Raw genomic sequence first — 17,105 nt, forward strand, 5'->3', positions numbered from 1 at the left:
CTTTAGCTTTATTTTGCAGATATAAAAAAAATCAAAATTCTTTGACCCCCATCTGGCTCTTGATCTTTCCACTCATTCTTTTCACTCTTGTTCGAAAGGAAAGAAGACTTTTAATGCATTAATCATTAATCTCGTGGTTCAATTCGTGATATGGCGCAATCGGTTCCAACGTCGCTCACTTTACATTTACAATAGTTTGGCTCGTAAAATGTATCGCGAGCCTCGTTGCGATTCCTTACTTTTGACTCGCAAAATGTATCACGACCTTGACTCGTGTTTACATGTTCGGCCCGTAAAACTTGTCACTGTATCTGAAAGGATATCGCAAGGAAAAGGGTCAAAGAAACTCTCGGTATGAAATACCGATGTTCTCCTCGAAGTAAATACTTCGAAATTTAATCAATTTACAATTTCGTCTTCCTTTTGCCAGAAAGCTTCCCACGTTTATTCATTTTTTTCTAGCTGTTTAAACACTTTTGTGATCTCTGCGAGATATGCATTTAATAGGATTTAATATGACGTAGGATTTAATAATACGTTCATCCAATACACGTATCTATAAGTGTTTGAATATCTTAACTATAACCTATTAATATTGTCAAGAGACACAGAGAATGCCAGAGAATGAGCTTTCAATGGGAAACAAATGCATTGCGATGTATACCACCGGAGAGTGTCGAAGAAAACAGGGAAACGGAAGGAAGAAGAGGGCTGACAAGCCGGAGAAGCTGGATACACGTCGGAACTGGTTCCGCGGACCGATGGATCGTGGAAGCAACCAGAGAAACGTGTTAGAAGGGCGAATAGCGAGCGGGGCGTATCAACGCGATTCCTGCGAGCGTACGCCAGCGATCCGCATTCTCGCTCGCGCGATGTCCTCGAGCTGGTGCCGCGAGTGAACTCTTCGAACTGGTGCATGAATAAGTTTTTCGACTCGCGACCATTGGCTTGACACGCGATTATCCGCATCGAAAATCGTTTCAAAGAAAAATTTACCCTCGAAGATCGTTTCAGAGAAGTTTGAGTGAAATTCCTGCAACGAGCTGACAATATCCGAGAGATATCCGACGACGATAATATTCGCGTTTGCATTCGGTGAGTGATCGATCGATCATGATGTTTGACTACGTTTGAAAGAGTTTGGTAAAGTTTCCTGCCACTCGAACCTGTGACTCGATGTGAAATAGTTGATTTTGTTAGGCACAGAAGTTAAGATTTGTAAGAGTAGCTAAGGTGGAAAGATCAATGAGTGTAATTAGAAGTAATTATTGACTGGAAGTTGTTAAACGTATCTAAGTGGTATTAATCGGAAAAAAATTATCAATACCTTCACCTAGATCTGTATTAATCGAACTAACCGGTTTTCTGATCGTAGTTGTAAAACAATGTATCGCAGTATATGTATCATATGTAGATAGGAAAAGTGTCTACGAGATGTCAAACAGGATGTCAGATAAAGCTAGTTCATAGTTGACGAAGACTTAAGGGTTTGCGATGGTACGAAAATTCACGGCTAGTTACGCGAAACGACAAATTTCCATCGATTTAGTGGTTAAATTTGAAAAGTTTGTGTTGAAACCAAAGTCTAGAATCAGTTGCTTGAAATAGATTTCGCTTCTATCGTACAATTCGGTAATTCTACGCGATAAACTATCGTATAGTACTATCAAAGTACGAGTATGTAAAGATTAGCGACCAATAGAGGTCAATTGGAATTAATAGGATCGATCTTGATCTCAGTACGAACAATAGCGTTAAAAAGGCTAATTTAATACATTAACTATGTACTCTGGTAATATATATATATATATTATGGTATATATTAATTACGTGTTTATCGCACGAACTTTTACAAAAGAATTAATCTTGAAAAGTTTCGTGATTTTCAACAAAGTCGATATCCCACGTATGTATGTGTATTTATTGAAAGAATATATATAAACACAATGCCAAGATATGCGTACTTCTTACGACATCACTGCATCAAATATTCGATATTCAGATCCAAATAGATATACGTTTCTGTACAAAATGCACGTGATACTCTTTATCATCGCCATAGCTAAATTTAGTAATACGTGTGCATTTTAGCCCGATTAAATTAACTTTTAAAATTTGATACGCATATCTCTTCTTCTCTTTTTGTAAATATTATATTAAAAACTTAATTTTACTGCAACAAAAAAATCTGGATACAATAATTTATATCTAAAGAGTTTCATAAGTAAGTTAGAAATATTTTTGCACTTTATAACAAGTATTTATAGATACGCAAAAAATAGAGAAGTAAAGAAGCTCTAAAAATATACACGGTAGTATATCGGAAGTAAAATATACATTTCTACATTTACAAAACGGAACGTTCTTCCGTACAAATTTTCGATGCATTATTTAGGTTTTCTTGAATTATTTTTATTTGCACGACATACGTAGTCTACCGATAAAATTGTAAAGAATTTGTAGAAATTACAATGTAGCAGAAAATGTCCGTGTACTTTGCAAGTGATAAACCTGTAAAGGCTGTAATTTAAATTACACATCTTTCCACGTGAAATAATTCTTTTTATACAGAGAACTTTATTAAAAAATATTGCTGTCCAAGTCGTTAAATCCTAAGATAAAGGGGAAAAGGGGAAAGCGGGGAACATAAAAACGGTACAAAAAATATATTAACATTTGTAATTCTTCTAATGTTACCAGGAAATTGATATTAAAATGCATGAAGTAGATGCAGCTTATTTGTAACAAAGATTGATCGGCAATTTATCTTCGGTATAAAATTTATATTTCATTAGCAACAGGCAAATAATACGATAATTTCTATAGTCACTTCTTAGTTGACCTCCTATAATCTATAATACAAATGTAAGTCATAATCGATATTAAATAAATTACGCTTTAATAACTGTACGATTTGTGGCCGATTTGCATAGCGATTACGATAATAATTTATGCATAGGTATTAGAAAATATTAACGACGACGTAGAAAACAGGATGTTGAATTATTAATTGAGATTTAAGATTTAATTCTAAGCTGCAAAGTAGGTGAATCACACATAGTGATATACAAATCTACATAGGTATACACTGGCCATAAGACCAAAAGTATTAGGATATCTACTAGTCGGGGGTGCGCAAATTCATATTAATAAGAGTCATATTACAAATTTTATCTTATTTAATATTTTACGTTATAAGACGTGTATGATGCCAGTGAAATAAGATATTTGTAACAGATTAACCAGAAAATAATAGCAGAGGAAGATATTCGATTTACATTAAATATCACATTCGACCTAGACATAGCAGAAGTCGTAATATTTATGGTCCTCGCTGTATGTATGTATCTGTCGTGCTTGAGTAAAAAAGTTATTAATTGAGACAGGTTTTGTTTAAAATACAAATATACTGAAACTTAAGAAGGATAAAAATAGTATATCGTGAAATAATGTTAACATTTGCACGTTGTTTTCCTTCAGTGACCATAATTTCGACTCGAAATAAGCAATCCGATCGAAGTTGATCGCACGCTTATTCCGAATCGGACATACCGTTCGGCTCGAGGTAGCGGCAAATCAAAAAGTGATCAGCCGAATATCGTGTAACACGTTAGAATCGCTTATGCTAGAGCTCAAAAACATTAATGCATATTCTATTAGTCTTTTGTTAAACGACGTCACAATTCGTTCGACCACAAACATTTATGGTAATGCTTTTACGGATCTCTTGCTCGTTCTCGGATCTTTCACTTTGTCGGCGAGGTGTACCTGTATTTCTCGTTTATTAAGTAGTTGTACGATAATTTTTCCAAAAGCTCTAGTTCCTTCATTTTCTTTAGCGATGAATTCCTTGAAGCAGTTCTTGCAGTCTTAAGTGCAGTCGAAGCTATCCTAATTCAATTTACTGTGATATCGAATGTGTTAGAGTCAATATTTAAAATAGCGATATAATTGTTTCACAACGCAATGAAACGATAGATCATCACTAATGACGAAAGTGAACGAAACTCGTGCAGAATTTGCTCGCGTATTCCACACGAGCAATAGATGACTCACGATATAATGCGTCATCAGAAGTCACGATCACAGTCAAAAATCAAAAAGAATTCGTCACACAGACTTATAAGAATTATCAGTATGATAATTCTGGACTTCTGATAACATATATATATATATATATATGTTATTCATATATATATATATAAAGTAGAATACTTCTTTAATCAAAATAAGGATTTAATGTTTAATATTTTTCAAGTCCAAAGTTTTTCTTCTTGTGTCCAAATTTAATTTAGAAAAGGATCACGTGTATTTTGATTTATCCACGAAAGATATAATGAACAGCTAATAAAAATAGTTTGGTGAGGAATTGTGGTCGCAGAGTGTAACGACAAATCGTGACAATCCATTCTAGAATCGCTAGCTTCCATAAAAGTTGCATAACCGAATTGTTGCAATATTTACAATTGGGTTACAATTAGCGTTAACTGTTAGAAAGAAACAGCAAGAGCTAAGATTTTATTATTTTACTTTTATCTTAACCACTGAAAGGTTCGTTTGCATTTAGAATCTGTTTTATGCGATATAATAGCTTCTGGTCGCATTGCCTTGAAGATAGAATAAAAGCGAGCAAAGCTTTATGTAATAGAATGATACTAAATTCAATTGTCGTTACGTGTAAGAAACAACAGACTTGTCAGACCTGCGTGTGTTGTTTGTACAAAGAATGCTGATACATTGAACTGAAACGAGACTTAGGAAAGGCAACTACCCATCTATATAGGAAACAGTAATTGTAAAAAAAAACGTGAAACGAGTTTCTTGTTACCTTCAAACACGTATACATATACAGACATTTTACATTTCGATTTACAGCAAAGTCGCAAAAAAGTATAATGTTCTATTACATTATATTCATATATTCTTTTCTATTAATATTCTATTAAAGAGTCAGTAGCATATTCACTATGTTTAGACAATTAATAAACATGAACTATCGTGTTTAAAACGTTGCTAACCGAAGCCATAACAGTTCGTGTTGATTTGTGATGAATTGATTTTTTAGCCGCTAAGATACTGCCTTCCGTCAGTTAGCCAGTTCAATAAAAATTATTTAAATGAAAAGAAAGTAAGATTTACGGAATTTATTTAATTCAAGGCAAACTGTCATTGTACTTGCCTTGAGATTAGCGTAATGATATTTTATGATATTTCTTTGCAAAACGAAGAACACACGAACAAACCGGCAATGTCTCAACGAGAAGCTAAGTCTAAAGTTTGACTGGAAAAATCTACAAATTCGATGAGTTTCAAGATAAGCTATATTAGATGATCCGCGTAGCAAAGTATGATTTCTTCCTATTCTTTGTCCATCGTGTTCAATCAATCTTTCTCTTAAGTTCAGCAACATTTTTCTTTTACTCCTTGCACCGAATTATCACGGTCGTAAAGACCACCTTACCCCGATTTATCCGATTTCACAAGCAAATCAAATGGAACGCTGTTTACTAAACTGCCACCGTGAGATTTGCATTTTTTTATATTCTTTTTTTTTTTTTTTAACGATGACCGATTATTGATTAATGCACGTAACGAATAATGTGAATGTAATTTTTCGAAATGAAAATTCGTCCAAACGAAATCATTTGTCATTAGACTGTTATGTAACTGACAAGTCACATTGTCGGATCAATCGAATTTATGCAAAAGCTAAAGATACGTCAATACTAATTTTACGCTCGTCACAATTGTGTCATGTTTAATTACGATAATGTTTATTCTTATTGATTTTCCTCGTTATTCCTTTTCCCTATTAGCGTTAGATAATAGCGTTGTTCTGCATTCACTCGATGAATATCGGATCATGTAATTTAATAAATTCTGTGATGCTTCTAACGACTGATTTTATGCATTATACGGTCTTGCGAAATCTTAATGGAACACCTTCTCTATAAGGTAACAAGGTCTTTATTATCATCAAACGTTTATGCAACTGAGAGGTTGAATGATATTACGTAAAATCCAACAAATCTTTCATCCATGAATGTAGTACGTGAACGCCACAAATGATCTATTTTAAAGACCCACTGTACACGAGTAGCATGCGTCACATCTCCAATTGCGAGTTCTGGACACGCTTGCACGATACATTAGTTACTAATGCTAATAATATCAGCGAATTCACGAGTTACGAATTATAGTTTCTCTTCTATCTGCAAAATTTCATTACAATAAGGTAGGCTTGTTGCGAATCGCCTAAGCTACGACATTTTAGAATTCAATCTTAAACTTTGCACAGAATAATCGAACTTGTTCCGTGTCATGTGACACCGTTAAACTTGAATATTAGTTAATGAAAAGGTGCAAAAATTATCGTGATTTTTACGTCCAAGAAGACAAGACATCAAAGACGAGGAAATGATTCTAATAATCTCATGGTAAGTTCATTCGAAGCGGCGAGATGAAATTATACAGGAACTAACGAAGTGCAGAATAAAACAACTTCCAGAAATAAAGTAATGTACGAATGCTATTGAATTATAATAATTACTATTAAAGATATTAACGTTGAACGAACCCCTTTCCTTTTAATCGTTGAAAGTTATATTCTGATAGAAAATAATGACTAACGAATTGCCAATACGAGTTCACGATATTACATTACACAATTACGCCGTTTATTACACTAACAAGTTAATAACAAGTCAAATGTAGTCTATTTACAAACATAGATAGTTTAAAAGCGGCCGATAAGTAAATTTGGCTAACTACGAGGCGAATTATTTAGTTTGACTGAAATATTCAAATAGCCGTATTTTACATGTCCTGTGTTTATCAGTATTATGCAAGAGAATTTACTAATACTAATAGTATGTAGCTTGTAACTTATGAAATTTCGCTAATAGATATTAATTCAATCGCATATAATTTATATTTTATGGATCTATATTAATATTAAGATATTAAGATGTAGGGTAACTTGTCGCGAATGAGAATTGTGGTTGATTTTTATCGAATGTTGTTCGGTTTGTACAAAGTCGCGTATAGTAGAAAATCCATTTATTCCAGGAAATTTTAATTACCGTCCAATCGAATAAACTCCTGTTGATCACTGTTGCATTTATCTGAATATGACTATATAAGCGAAATATACGGAATACAAAAAGTGGAGGAGAAATCAATATTATATGAACTCGCAGATTGAACTAAATGGCGTTCCATTGTATATCCATGATTTGTTTTAAGACGTTGACGGTTAACATCTGAAAACGATAAATGATGCAATGTTTCGTGCTTCCGTATGAAGATAGACCAAACTATCAAAATTAGAATAGAAATGATACCTAGTAGTAGTAGTAATAGTAGTAACAAGTAGTAGTAAAGGAGGAAATCGCATTTCACAAGTGTTGAAACTACGTTCTTACAATTCTCTGGAGATAATTGGCATCCGTTTACGAATCAAATATTGGTAAATATTGAGAAAAGGGGGATCCAATCCTAATGACCTTGATCTTGAGTTTGGCCTATGTTATCAAAAACACACGCGCGAGCGAAAAAGGGAACGAGCGAACGAGCGAGCAATTTTTACGATAAAGTTTTTAACCAGAAATCGGGCTTCCTTCGTCTGAATGTGGCATTGGTACGCGTTTGGTGGGACTAGATTTTTACGAGCAAGTGGAGGGAGCGAGCAACACGTGTGGTATTTCTTCGAAATAAAAACTGAGAGGCGGACATGGCTATCGAGTCGGTTGCGTCCGTGACCATAGGCACACGTATGTCTATGTATTTACGTATAGGCGGAATTACGTACGGAATGCATAAAAAGACTTATATTCGCATTGATCGAGGAAGCTATTTTAATGAGCATATTATTTGCGTAGCAACAGGAAATTGTAGATTAGCTTGTAAAGTATATCAGAATACAGCAATAATGAAGGATCATTCCGTGACAACGCGATTTGCAGCGATTATGTTAACAATTATTAACAAATCAAGAATTGCGACGTCTGAATAGGAGTCGATCGATTGCCGCAGGTCCGCATCAATTGAACTAAAGAAGAACAGATTTAATTATCTCTTTTGCTCGTGTTTATCGCTGTACTTACGTTATAAAGGAGGTCGTCGAGTCAGAATAGATTAATTCGAGAAGAAGGTTCACGCCCTTGCAAAATTCGCCGCGTTCAAGCAGTTCCGATCAAATAATTATGCTATTCGACGAAATTTTTGCCGTTGCATGTTTTCGTAAGTTACAACGAGTTCCACGCATTTCGGAGCGCGTATTATTTCTGGATGAAAGTAGTTTCCCAAGTCGTAGCATTCTCGATTGACAAAATGTCAAGATTCGGACTTGCAAAAATGGTTAAGACATTTAACCAAGGACGTAGACCTGTTCCTTAATACGCCGTCTCCTTGCTAGGAACTATTAAAATTTGAATGTCGTTTTTTTCGGAGGAAAAGGCGATCAGTGATTCATGGTTCCCTTGAGATTCTTGTTACCCGTGACGGGCAGAATACGTTGCAATAAAAAGAATTTTTCTTTACGAATCTCCACCGATTCAGATATATAGAATCACGCTGCGACGATTTTTCAACTTATTTTTTACGAAATAACGAGCGGCGGCTAAAAACTACTACGAAAGGTTTTACTCGGCTGAGTGTTCTTTACAGCATGTGTCAAGATCTAGGTAGTTGAAGATGGTTTCGCTTTTTGCCAGATATTTACGCTTATACTTACTGAAAGTATTTACTTTATAAGCAAGTATAGAATACAGTTCAGCGATACCAATTTCAACTTTAGGAATGTTCAAAAGTTATTAGGCGAAAAAAATGCCAAATTTGTCGTACGCGTGCTAGATAGATCGTTCGTCTCCGTCGTGTCGATGCTATGAGCTAGAGGTGTGCGAGAATTTGAAAATTTCGGATACCCGACCCGACCAACACCTCCACTCTATCCTGAGCGTAGCTGGACGCTGTTTAAACGTGAGTAGTCCAATAGATTGTAAATACTACAAATACTATTTGACTATTATAAACCGGCCATCGCGCCGGAAAGGAACCGGCAACTTTCATGAAAAAAATTATTAGACAAATCGATCTATAACAAAACGGATATTCTGCTTCGAGTATAAAATATCTGCTTAAAGAAAAAATTAAATTTACCGTCTAAATGGTTATCGCGTTCGAGTAAACCAAATTTTAAAAACTCGCAACTTTCGAGCCAATGGTTTGTTAAACGTTATCATCCGTACGTTATAATAGATTATTCAGGGGAAACAAGAATGATGAGAAGAAACGCGTCGATGGTATCCCACAAACGAGAGAAAAATGACAAAAGAACTGATAGATTTATCAACATAACCGTGTTCAAATATAGTGCAGAGGAGGAAAGCAAATGGCAAAAGAATAACTGGATCTATCAGCATGGCAATACTTAAATATTAACTACTTCATTCGTAACATAGGGTGATATAAAATTACATAAATACATAATACACGATAAATTGCGCAACATATTATACGGTATAATAGACTTTTAGTAGTAGATTTTTTCTAATGCATGTATTAATGATCAGTTGAGCGAACAGAAAATCTAACGTTAAAAAATTCATTATCCGTTTATTGCAGTGACTTGCGTGAACCTCGTAATTATAATTCTAATGGATTTAATGTTACAGATACAAGAAAACGTATGCAAAATATACCGACGTGAAACGAACAACTGATCAACGAGAAGGGATAGCGAAACAGCGAAGCGAACTATCCATCAGACAGCAGTTGAATGATAAGCCAAACAACTAACTCTACGAAGCTTCCGCTGATAATTGTATTCTTGTCGTGTGTTATAATATATTACCACAGAATTCACTTCGTTCTTCCATTATTACTGGCAGAATCAATGAACTTGGGGAGATTTAAAATTGTAATTTCACAGCTATCCAAGATTATAAAATATTATATTATAGTGAATTAAAGTGCACGGTCTCATCGAAATTTTCATTTTTGAAGTTTGCTTGTACTTGAAAAAAAAAAAAAGAAACTGGAAAGTGTGACACGTGAAATACGAACCGTCGAGGTCGAACAGCTAGTCGAAGTGAATTACACTATCGTTAAAATTATCTCTTTTCTAAGAACGAATCGAGGAAACTGCAAAGTATAGCACTAACTGTGAAAATTCCTCGCTGAAAGTGGCAAGAATCGATGCATTCCTGGGGAACAAACGGATAACCTCGTTTTACAAGATCGTTATAAAATTATTCGTAGATCGACCGACGAAAAGCGGGTAGATAACGCGTGACATGTGTGACCTTTTCCTTTGACCGAAGAACGGGAGAGTAGAGAGCATAGAAGCTCCGCGGCAAAACACGATCATTTCTCAGTCGATCAGGCAAATCATTAGGCCAACATGTGTCAACGAGTGATATTGCTAAGTTTGCCGAAAGCTGACTCGATCGATATCCAGTTTACTAATCTCACCTGCGAGGTGAAGGGTAACTATTTCGGTTCGTTGAAGAAGATCCTGAAAGGGGTTAGTGGAACCTTCAAGTCCGGAGAACTGTCGGCCATAATGGGACTGTCTGGTGCTGGAAAATCAACTTTGTTGAACATTCTGACGGGATTTCAGAGAGGCAAGTGGACAGGAGAGATCAACTACATCGGCAATCAGGGAAAACAAAGTTGGAAACAATACAAGAAGCAGTCGTGTTACATTCAACAGGACGATCATTTGTTGCCATTGTTCACCGTGTGGGAGACCATGTGGATGGCAAGTAATTTAAAAATCGGTAACAGTCTGAGCCTAAAGGCTAAGGAAATGCTGATCGACGAGATGTTGGAAAATTTGGATCTGAGCAGTACGAAGGAAACTAGATGCAATCAATTGAGCGGCGGACAAAAGAAGAGGCTTAGCATCGCGTTAGAGTTGCTGGACAATCCACCGGTGATGTTCCTCGACGAACCAACAACCGGCCTTGACTCTTTATCCTCTCACCAGTGTATCAGATTGCTGCAAAGCCTGGCCAAGGCCGGTAGAACTATCATCTGCACGATTCATCAACCTAGTGCGGCCACCTACGAGATGTTCGACACCGTCTATCTTCTGGCTGATGGTAGATGTATGTACGAAGGAGCTACGAAGAACACGGTCGCGTACTTTTCCAGTATTGGACTTCACTGTCCCATGTATCACAACCCAGCTGACTATATGATCGAAATAATAAGCAAGGAATACGGAGATTTCAACGATCAGTTGGCACATCTAGCCAACAATAGGGAGAAGTCGTGGCGATTGAACACCTCGCAGATCCAAAGTACAGAAGTTAACAATAGTACGAACGTAACAAAAGCCAGTGTACTGATCCAATCACCGTCAGAATTCGAGAAGTTTTTCGTGTTGATACGACGGTTTATGATCCAATTGTTCCGAGACTGGACGGTCACCTACCTAAAGATACTCGCTCATTTCGTAGTAGGCGTGTTGCTAGGTCTCTTGTACACGGATGCTGGCCATGACGGAAGCAAGACTCTTAGCAACGTTGGATTTTTCATGGTCAGTTGCACATATCTGAGCTACACGAGCATGATGCCGGCGGTGTTCAAGTTTCCCTCGGAGATGATGACGTTGAAAAAGGAAAGATTCAATAACTGGTACCAGCTAAGAACGTATTTCGTGGCCTCGCTTATATGCAACTTGCCTATACAGGTATTTTACGCCTTCGTCTACAGTGGTACTTCTTATTTCCTGAGTGGACAACCTTTGGACGTCAACAGGTTTCTTATGTATTTAATGGTGGCCATTATGGTTACGCTAATATCGGATAGCTTTGGTGTTTTGATAGGCATTCTAACGAATCCTGTAAATGGAACGTTCGTAGGTGCCGTATCACTTTGCACTATGTTAAGCCTGTCGGGCTTCTTGGCTCATTTCAGCCATATGCCACGTATTTTGTTCTATAGTAGCTACCTAAGCCACATCAAATATGGGGTGCACGCGTTAGTTCACGCGATCTACGGTTTCAATCGTGAGAAGCTATCCTGTCCGAAAATCTACTGCCACTATAGCATGCCTAGCACGTTGATGACAGACCTGTCAATGACGGACGGCAAGTATTGGTTCGATATCTTCCTGTTGTTCTGCGGCTTCTTGCTCTGCAGAATCATCGTCTATCTTTCTCTCAAGAGGAAACTCGCCAGAGCATGAAAACATGTCCAACTTCTATCCATGATTAATTTAAACGTTGATTCTACTTGAGAATATACATGAACATCGACTACCGTTTGTGTTAACGATTCGGCATTGGAAATTTTATGAGAATATCGCAAGTGTATTTAGTGACATGTGATTCAAGACAATGGTGTCGAGTGATCGTGTGAACAGGAACGAATATCTTTTCGAGTTTCTTTTCTCGATTAAAATATTACTTCGACGATGATGTAATATCTATTTACACTACGACGTTCATTTTATATTAAAAGTCTACGAGTGATTGGTTCTTTTCTTGCATATCCCTTTCATTCTAAGATCGTTTAGTTATTTCATGACGTAAACACAAAGGTCGAAAGTTAATAGAATTCTGCTCAGTAGAAATCATTAAGCCTCTTTACCAACAAGACAATGAGGGATAAACATATAACATTTAAGCGGTAAGTGAATTATGCCCGTTCATCGGAAGTTCAACGGCGAGATAAAAAGAAAAAGAAAGAAAGGTCACTAGAACTAAGACTTTCTGAAAACGTTGAAGATCTGTATTACAAACCTTTTGCAGGTTGCCGACATTTGTACAGCTTTTACAGCTGGATGGTTAATCGTATGTTTGGACGAGCATAGTATCGTATACTGTACTAGTCCGGTTAAAAGTATGTCTTAACAGTTAAACGTATCTACATTATACATATATATGTTCTCATATCTATGCAAAGATAGGCGACTGATTGATTATTCAAGTAGAAACGAAATATAAAACGAATAAAATGACAAAAAAGAAACTAGCAAAGATATATAATGGTTTGTGTGTCGTCTAATACTGGGAGTGTGTATTATGTACGAACGAAAGCACGAATGAGAAAGAAAAAAAATATACGAAAGAAAAAGATCAGCGTATAGGTTAAAAAAAAAAGAAAAAAAGAGAAAAAAAAGAAAAAAAAAGAAAAAAAAAGAAAAAAAATGAAAGAAAAACAAAAGTAATGAAGCCGCAATCAGGCAACACTTTGATTATGGAAAAAATGGCACATTTATTATATTATTAGTGATAATAATAATTACTAGTGATAATTATACATTTTTTTTTCTTTCTCAAACGAAATACTCTCGATACACACTCTTTCTTTTTCTAACTCACACACACACACGCATACTCTCTTTTTCGCTCTCTTTCTTCCACATTCTCCCTCTCTCTCTCTCTGTCTCTCTCCCTCTCTTTCAATATATGCATAATATTCAACTCGTGCTTCATCGATGTTAATAGAGACGCGCTTGATTTTTGTTAACAATCGCATGCATGTCGGAAAAGTAGTTTATCCTCCTAAGGCCCGGTGGTGTGTCACGTGAACTAGCCACGCCAGACCTGCGTACGTTTCTCCTTTAATTACATATTATACAATAATGTCCGTAATATCTAATATACACGTGTGATTTCACTTGTCGACAATCGTGTCCGTGGCAAATAAGAGGAGTCATCGCTGTTTGATCGCGCAATTATTACTAATTAATAACCCTACCAGCTCTTCATACTTCGTACTTCAAGAAAGAAACGCTTTCTTCTCTACTCTTTTCTCCTTCCTTTCCTTTTCCCTGGTTTGCTTGACACAACGATCGATACACGATCGATGGAGAACGATTGCATTGATCCAAGCCGTTTCACCAATTTCAAAGTTCGTAGACGAGGAACTTTCAAAGTCGCGATTACACGACTGAACTTTAAACGATCGACGCAATTGTCTCGATCGATCATTCGATCGTAACAGAACGGGCTTGTAGATTTCGCTTGATTGAAGAAGGGAAAGAAAGGCTAGAGAAATAGAAACAAATATACACGAAGAAGTGAACTAAGGAGCAATTTCGTGGAGAGTGTGAAACGCAATCGATACCACGAATCGATCGAAAACCAGACGAATTACGTTTGGCGCAGTTTTCTGCGCGATGAGAGACCTTTCGACGATCCTCGATTTCTATTGGAACCGTATTGCGCACTCTCTTCGCCTTTTACCTTTTCATTTCGACTATCTAAGACTATCATCGACAGGTGTGCCTAGCTTAGACGGGCTTACGAGCTATTTATTGTCGTTATTATTTTACATGATTACCATCGCGAATATAAGTGCGTGATCGCATCTGTTTATGCGTGTTCTTGTGCCTAGTTTATCTCCCATGAATCGCCGTTGATCTCCTATCGTAGTATAATGTACATTTTGATTCTCCTACGCATCTCTGATTTCAACCTTTCCACATTTCTTTTTCGACTCCTGTTTTTGCTTCTCCTTTCTTTCCTCCGGAGATAACATTCGCGGCGTGGCGCGATTTGAAATTTCAATTAGAAGTTAAAGCGAGGTTGTGCGAGTTATCTCGATCTGGCTGGGCACCATTCTCTGATCAAGAACTTGTGCATCTCTGCGACGTTACGAATCGACGTTCATCGCGATTTGTTTCGACGGTCCTGATCCTACATTATCTTTATTTGATCATGGCAGCAGCTCCTCCTTTGTCGCTTTCATTCGCCTGTTGATACTTCGTTAAACGAAGAATGAAGGAAATAACAGGAGAGATGAGAAAGTACTCTACCGTCTGTCAGATTCAAGAGAACAGATACGAGAGATGGATACTAAAGCAAAGTGAACGAGGCCTGCGTAACAAATTTTGCTGTAGGACCGTGCGAAACATTAGATATGCCTTTGAAGAAAAATATAGCTGTGTGATACGCGTGATATGTTCTAGGAGAGGTTGATTGATCGTGTACGGCCGGACATGGTAGCCAGAGAGACGGCGGAGACAACTTTTGTCTTTAAGAGAACTGAAAAAAAAAAAAAGAAAGAAAAAGAAGAAAGAGCGAAGAACAAAAAGAGACGGAGCAAAGCACAGGCACTCACGACAATAAGTGTCATTGTTGGTTGCTTTATTTCTTGCTGTTGTTCTTTCCTTCATATTTGTTTCTTTTTTTATTCAATAAAATTTATTTAAGAGTCTAAATAAATTAAAATACATGGCAACTGGGTACACATTGTGAGTTGAGCTATATTTTTGTTCAAAAACAAAAATGTCCCCTTTAACTCTCACGAAGGATTTCCTCGGCGATCATTAATCGATAATTATTATAATAATTAATAATAATAATAATAATAATAATAATAATAATAATAATAAAATCATCGTCTCAATAATAATAATAATAATAATAATAATAATAACCATCGCCATGTTGATGGCGATAATAATAATAAAAATAATAATAGTAATAATAATAAAAATAATAATAATAATCATAATAAAGTAATTGATTAGGCGTACGTTACTGTTGTATATATACAATTATGCGAGAGATATGTTTGAACTTTTTTCCACATTCGATGGGTAAATGATGCATTTCTTTCTTTCTTTCGCTCCCTTCCTTATTTTCCGTATCGTTTACCTATACATACTGCATTTTTACTGAAACCTTGCACTTGTGCTTTATACGATAGTTTACAATACACAAAAAAGTGGGCAACTTCAACAAGAGCCGGGGTGTACCAGTAGCAGGGATCGATCGTTTCAATAAAATCTCGACCACGCTACAAGTTTTTTTCTTACATCTCGAAAGAGAGGAACCATATTCCTTTGTTTTCTCGCTATTTATAAAAATAATTTGAAGCCGCCTTCGGGGAGTGGGGGGAGGGGGGTATAGAGAGGTGAAACCGCACACAGGCTCACGAAAGTATTCCAACGTTCATACGTATCTTTTATGAATGTACTATGTGCATTATAGGAAACTTTTTGAGATTTTATTAGCACTGTAACAAGATCCGACTATCGTGGCTACATCCGTAAAGTTTGAAACGAATCTGAATATACAGATACAGATAGAGATAGAGATAGATAGATAGAGATAGATAGATAGATAGATAGATAGATAGATAGATAGATAGATAGATAGATAGATAGATAGATAGATAGATAGATAGAGAGACAGACAGACAGACAGACAGACAGACAGACAGAGACAGAGAGACAGATAGACAGACAGACAGACAGACAGGCAGGCAGACAGACAGACAGAGTAAGATAGAGAAATTACAAGATATTTAGTACAAGTATATATTTCGCAAAGATCAGAAAAGTAAGTAAACAATGAATTAATCATTATTTTAATAAACTCCAATATCTTCGGTGGGACCATACATAGTCCTTGTCATATACTATCCAAGCAGTATGATAATTTTTTATTAAATACACATCTGCAATGAATATCTTGTAGCTTGTATACACATTTTCAAATTGACCCCGAATTTGATCGACGTGATCATGACAGTCGGGCCTCGTCACAGTGCTAGTGAAATTTCGAAATATTCTATATATCACACACAATATAAACATAAATATTTTCTATGCTAAGTGTTCAAATTCCGTGAGCCAGTGTATCTACCCCTTAACACAGGATGTGCTACTGTGGCTGCGTCGTATGGTTTTGAAGTGGCGGTGGTGGGCCCTGAAACGGAATAAATTTTGAAATTGGTATATGTCATCTCTTCGTCTATTATTCTTATCTTATAAGAGAGTACATACTCCGAAGCATTTAAAAATGGGCGAAATTTAGAAATTTTCATTCTAAATAGTGACAAGATGGAAAAATCATTCTATGTATATATAGCGCACAAATATCTCTACATATATAGTTTAAGAAAATCTTTAAAATTCGACATTGCGAATCTGTCGGAGTAGTGTACCACCTTAATGCTAAATGAAGAAATATTTACAGGCATCGCGGAGAACAGTCGCTGAGAATGCGCGTGGGGAAGAGGATGAGGGTGAGGTCCATCCTCTGCCTTCTCTTCTTCCCTCCTTTTCAAGCACGCTGCCTTTGGATTCAGGTTTCGTTCTGCAACATCGAAAGAAATTCGCTTAAATCTTGCTTTCTCTC

At 36.4% G+C, this 17,105-nt stretch overlaps 2 protein-coding genes across 21 annotated transcripts in view; one reads left to right on the plus strand and one right to left on the minus strand.

Annotated features, from left to right (window-relative positions):
- The first annotated feature begins 794 nt into the window (after window positions 1-794).
- On the plus strand, window positions 795-12,482 carry LOC122574923 (ATP-binding cassette sub-family G member 4-like). 4 transcript variants are annotated; one of them, XM_043743146.1, is made up of 3 exons: window positions 795-1,095; window positions 6,299-6,437; window positions 9,675-12,482. In XM_043743146.1, the coding sequence occupies exon 3, from the start codon at window positions 10,403-10,405 to the stop codon at window positions 12,194-12,196; it is 1,794 nt and encodes a 597-aa protein (XP_043599081.1). In that variant the 5' UTR covers window positions 795-1,095; window positions 6,299-6,437; window positions 9,675-10,402; the 3' UTR covers window positions 12,197-12,482. The 4 variants fall into 4 exon arrangements, with proteins under 4 accessions (XP_043599081.1, XP_043599078.1, XP_043599079.1 ...); XM_043743143.1 differs by lacking the exon at window positions 6,299-6,437 and adding an exon at window positions 8,854-8,979; XM_043743144.1 differs by lacking the exon at window positions 6,299-6,437 and adding an exon at window positions 8,858-8,979.
- Window positions 12,483-16,258: 3,776 nt separating this feature from the next.
- Window positions 16,259-17,105, minus strand: part of LOC122574924 (transcription factor 12) — a 111,146-nt gene continuing 110,299 nt past the window's right edge. For all 17 annotated transcript variants that reach the window (XM_043743150.1, XM_043743163.1, XM_043743162.1 and 14 more), the window contains 2 exons: window positions 16,942-17,063; window positions 16,259-16,673 (listed from right to left, as the gene is read on the minus strand). In XM_043743150.1, the coding sequence (XP_043599085.1) occupies window positions 16,629-16,673; window positions 16,942-17,063 (167 nt within the window). In that variant the 3' untranslated portion in view covers window positions 16,259-16,628. The remainder of the gene's footprint in view (window positions 16,674-16,941; window positions 17,064-17,105) is intronic.

This window comes from Bombus pyrosoma, linkage group LG14 (assembly GCF_014825855.1).
Source record: "Bombus pyrosoma isolate SC7728 linkage group LG14, ASM1482585v1, whole genome shotgun sequence".
Taxonomy (NCBI): Eukaryota; Metazoa; Arthropoda; class Insecta; order Hymenoptera; family Apidae; genus Bombus; species Bombus pyrosoma.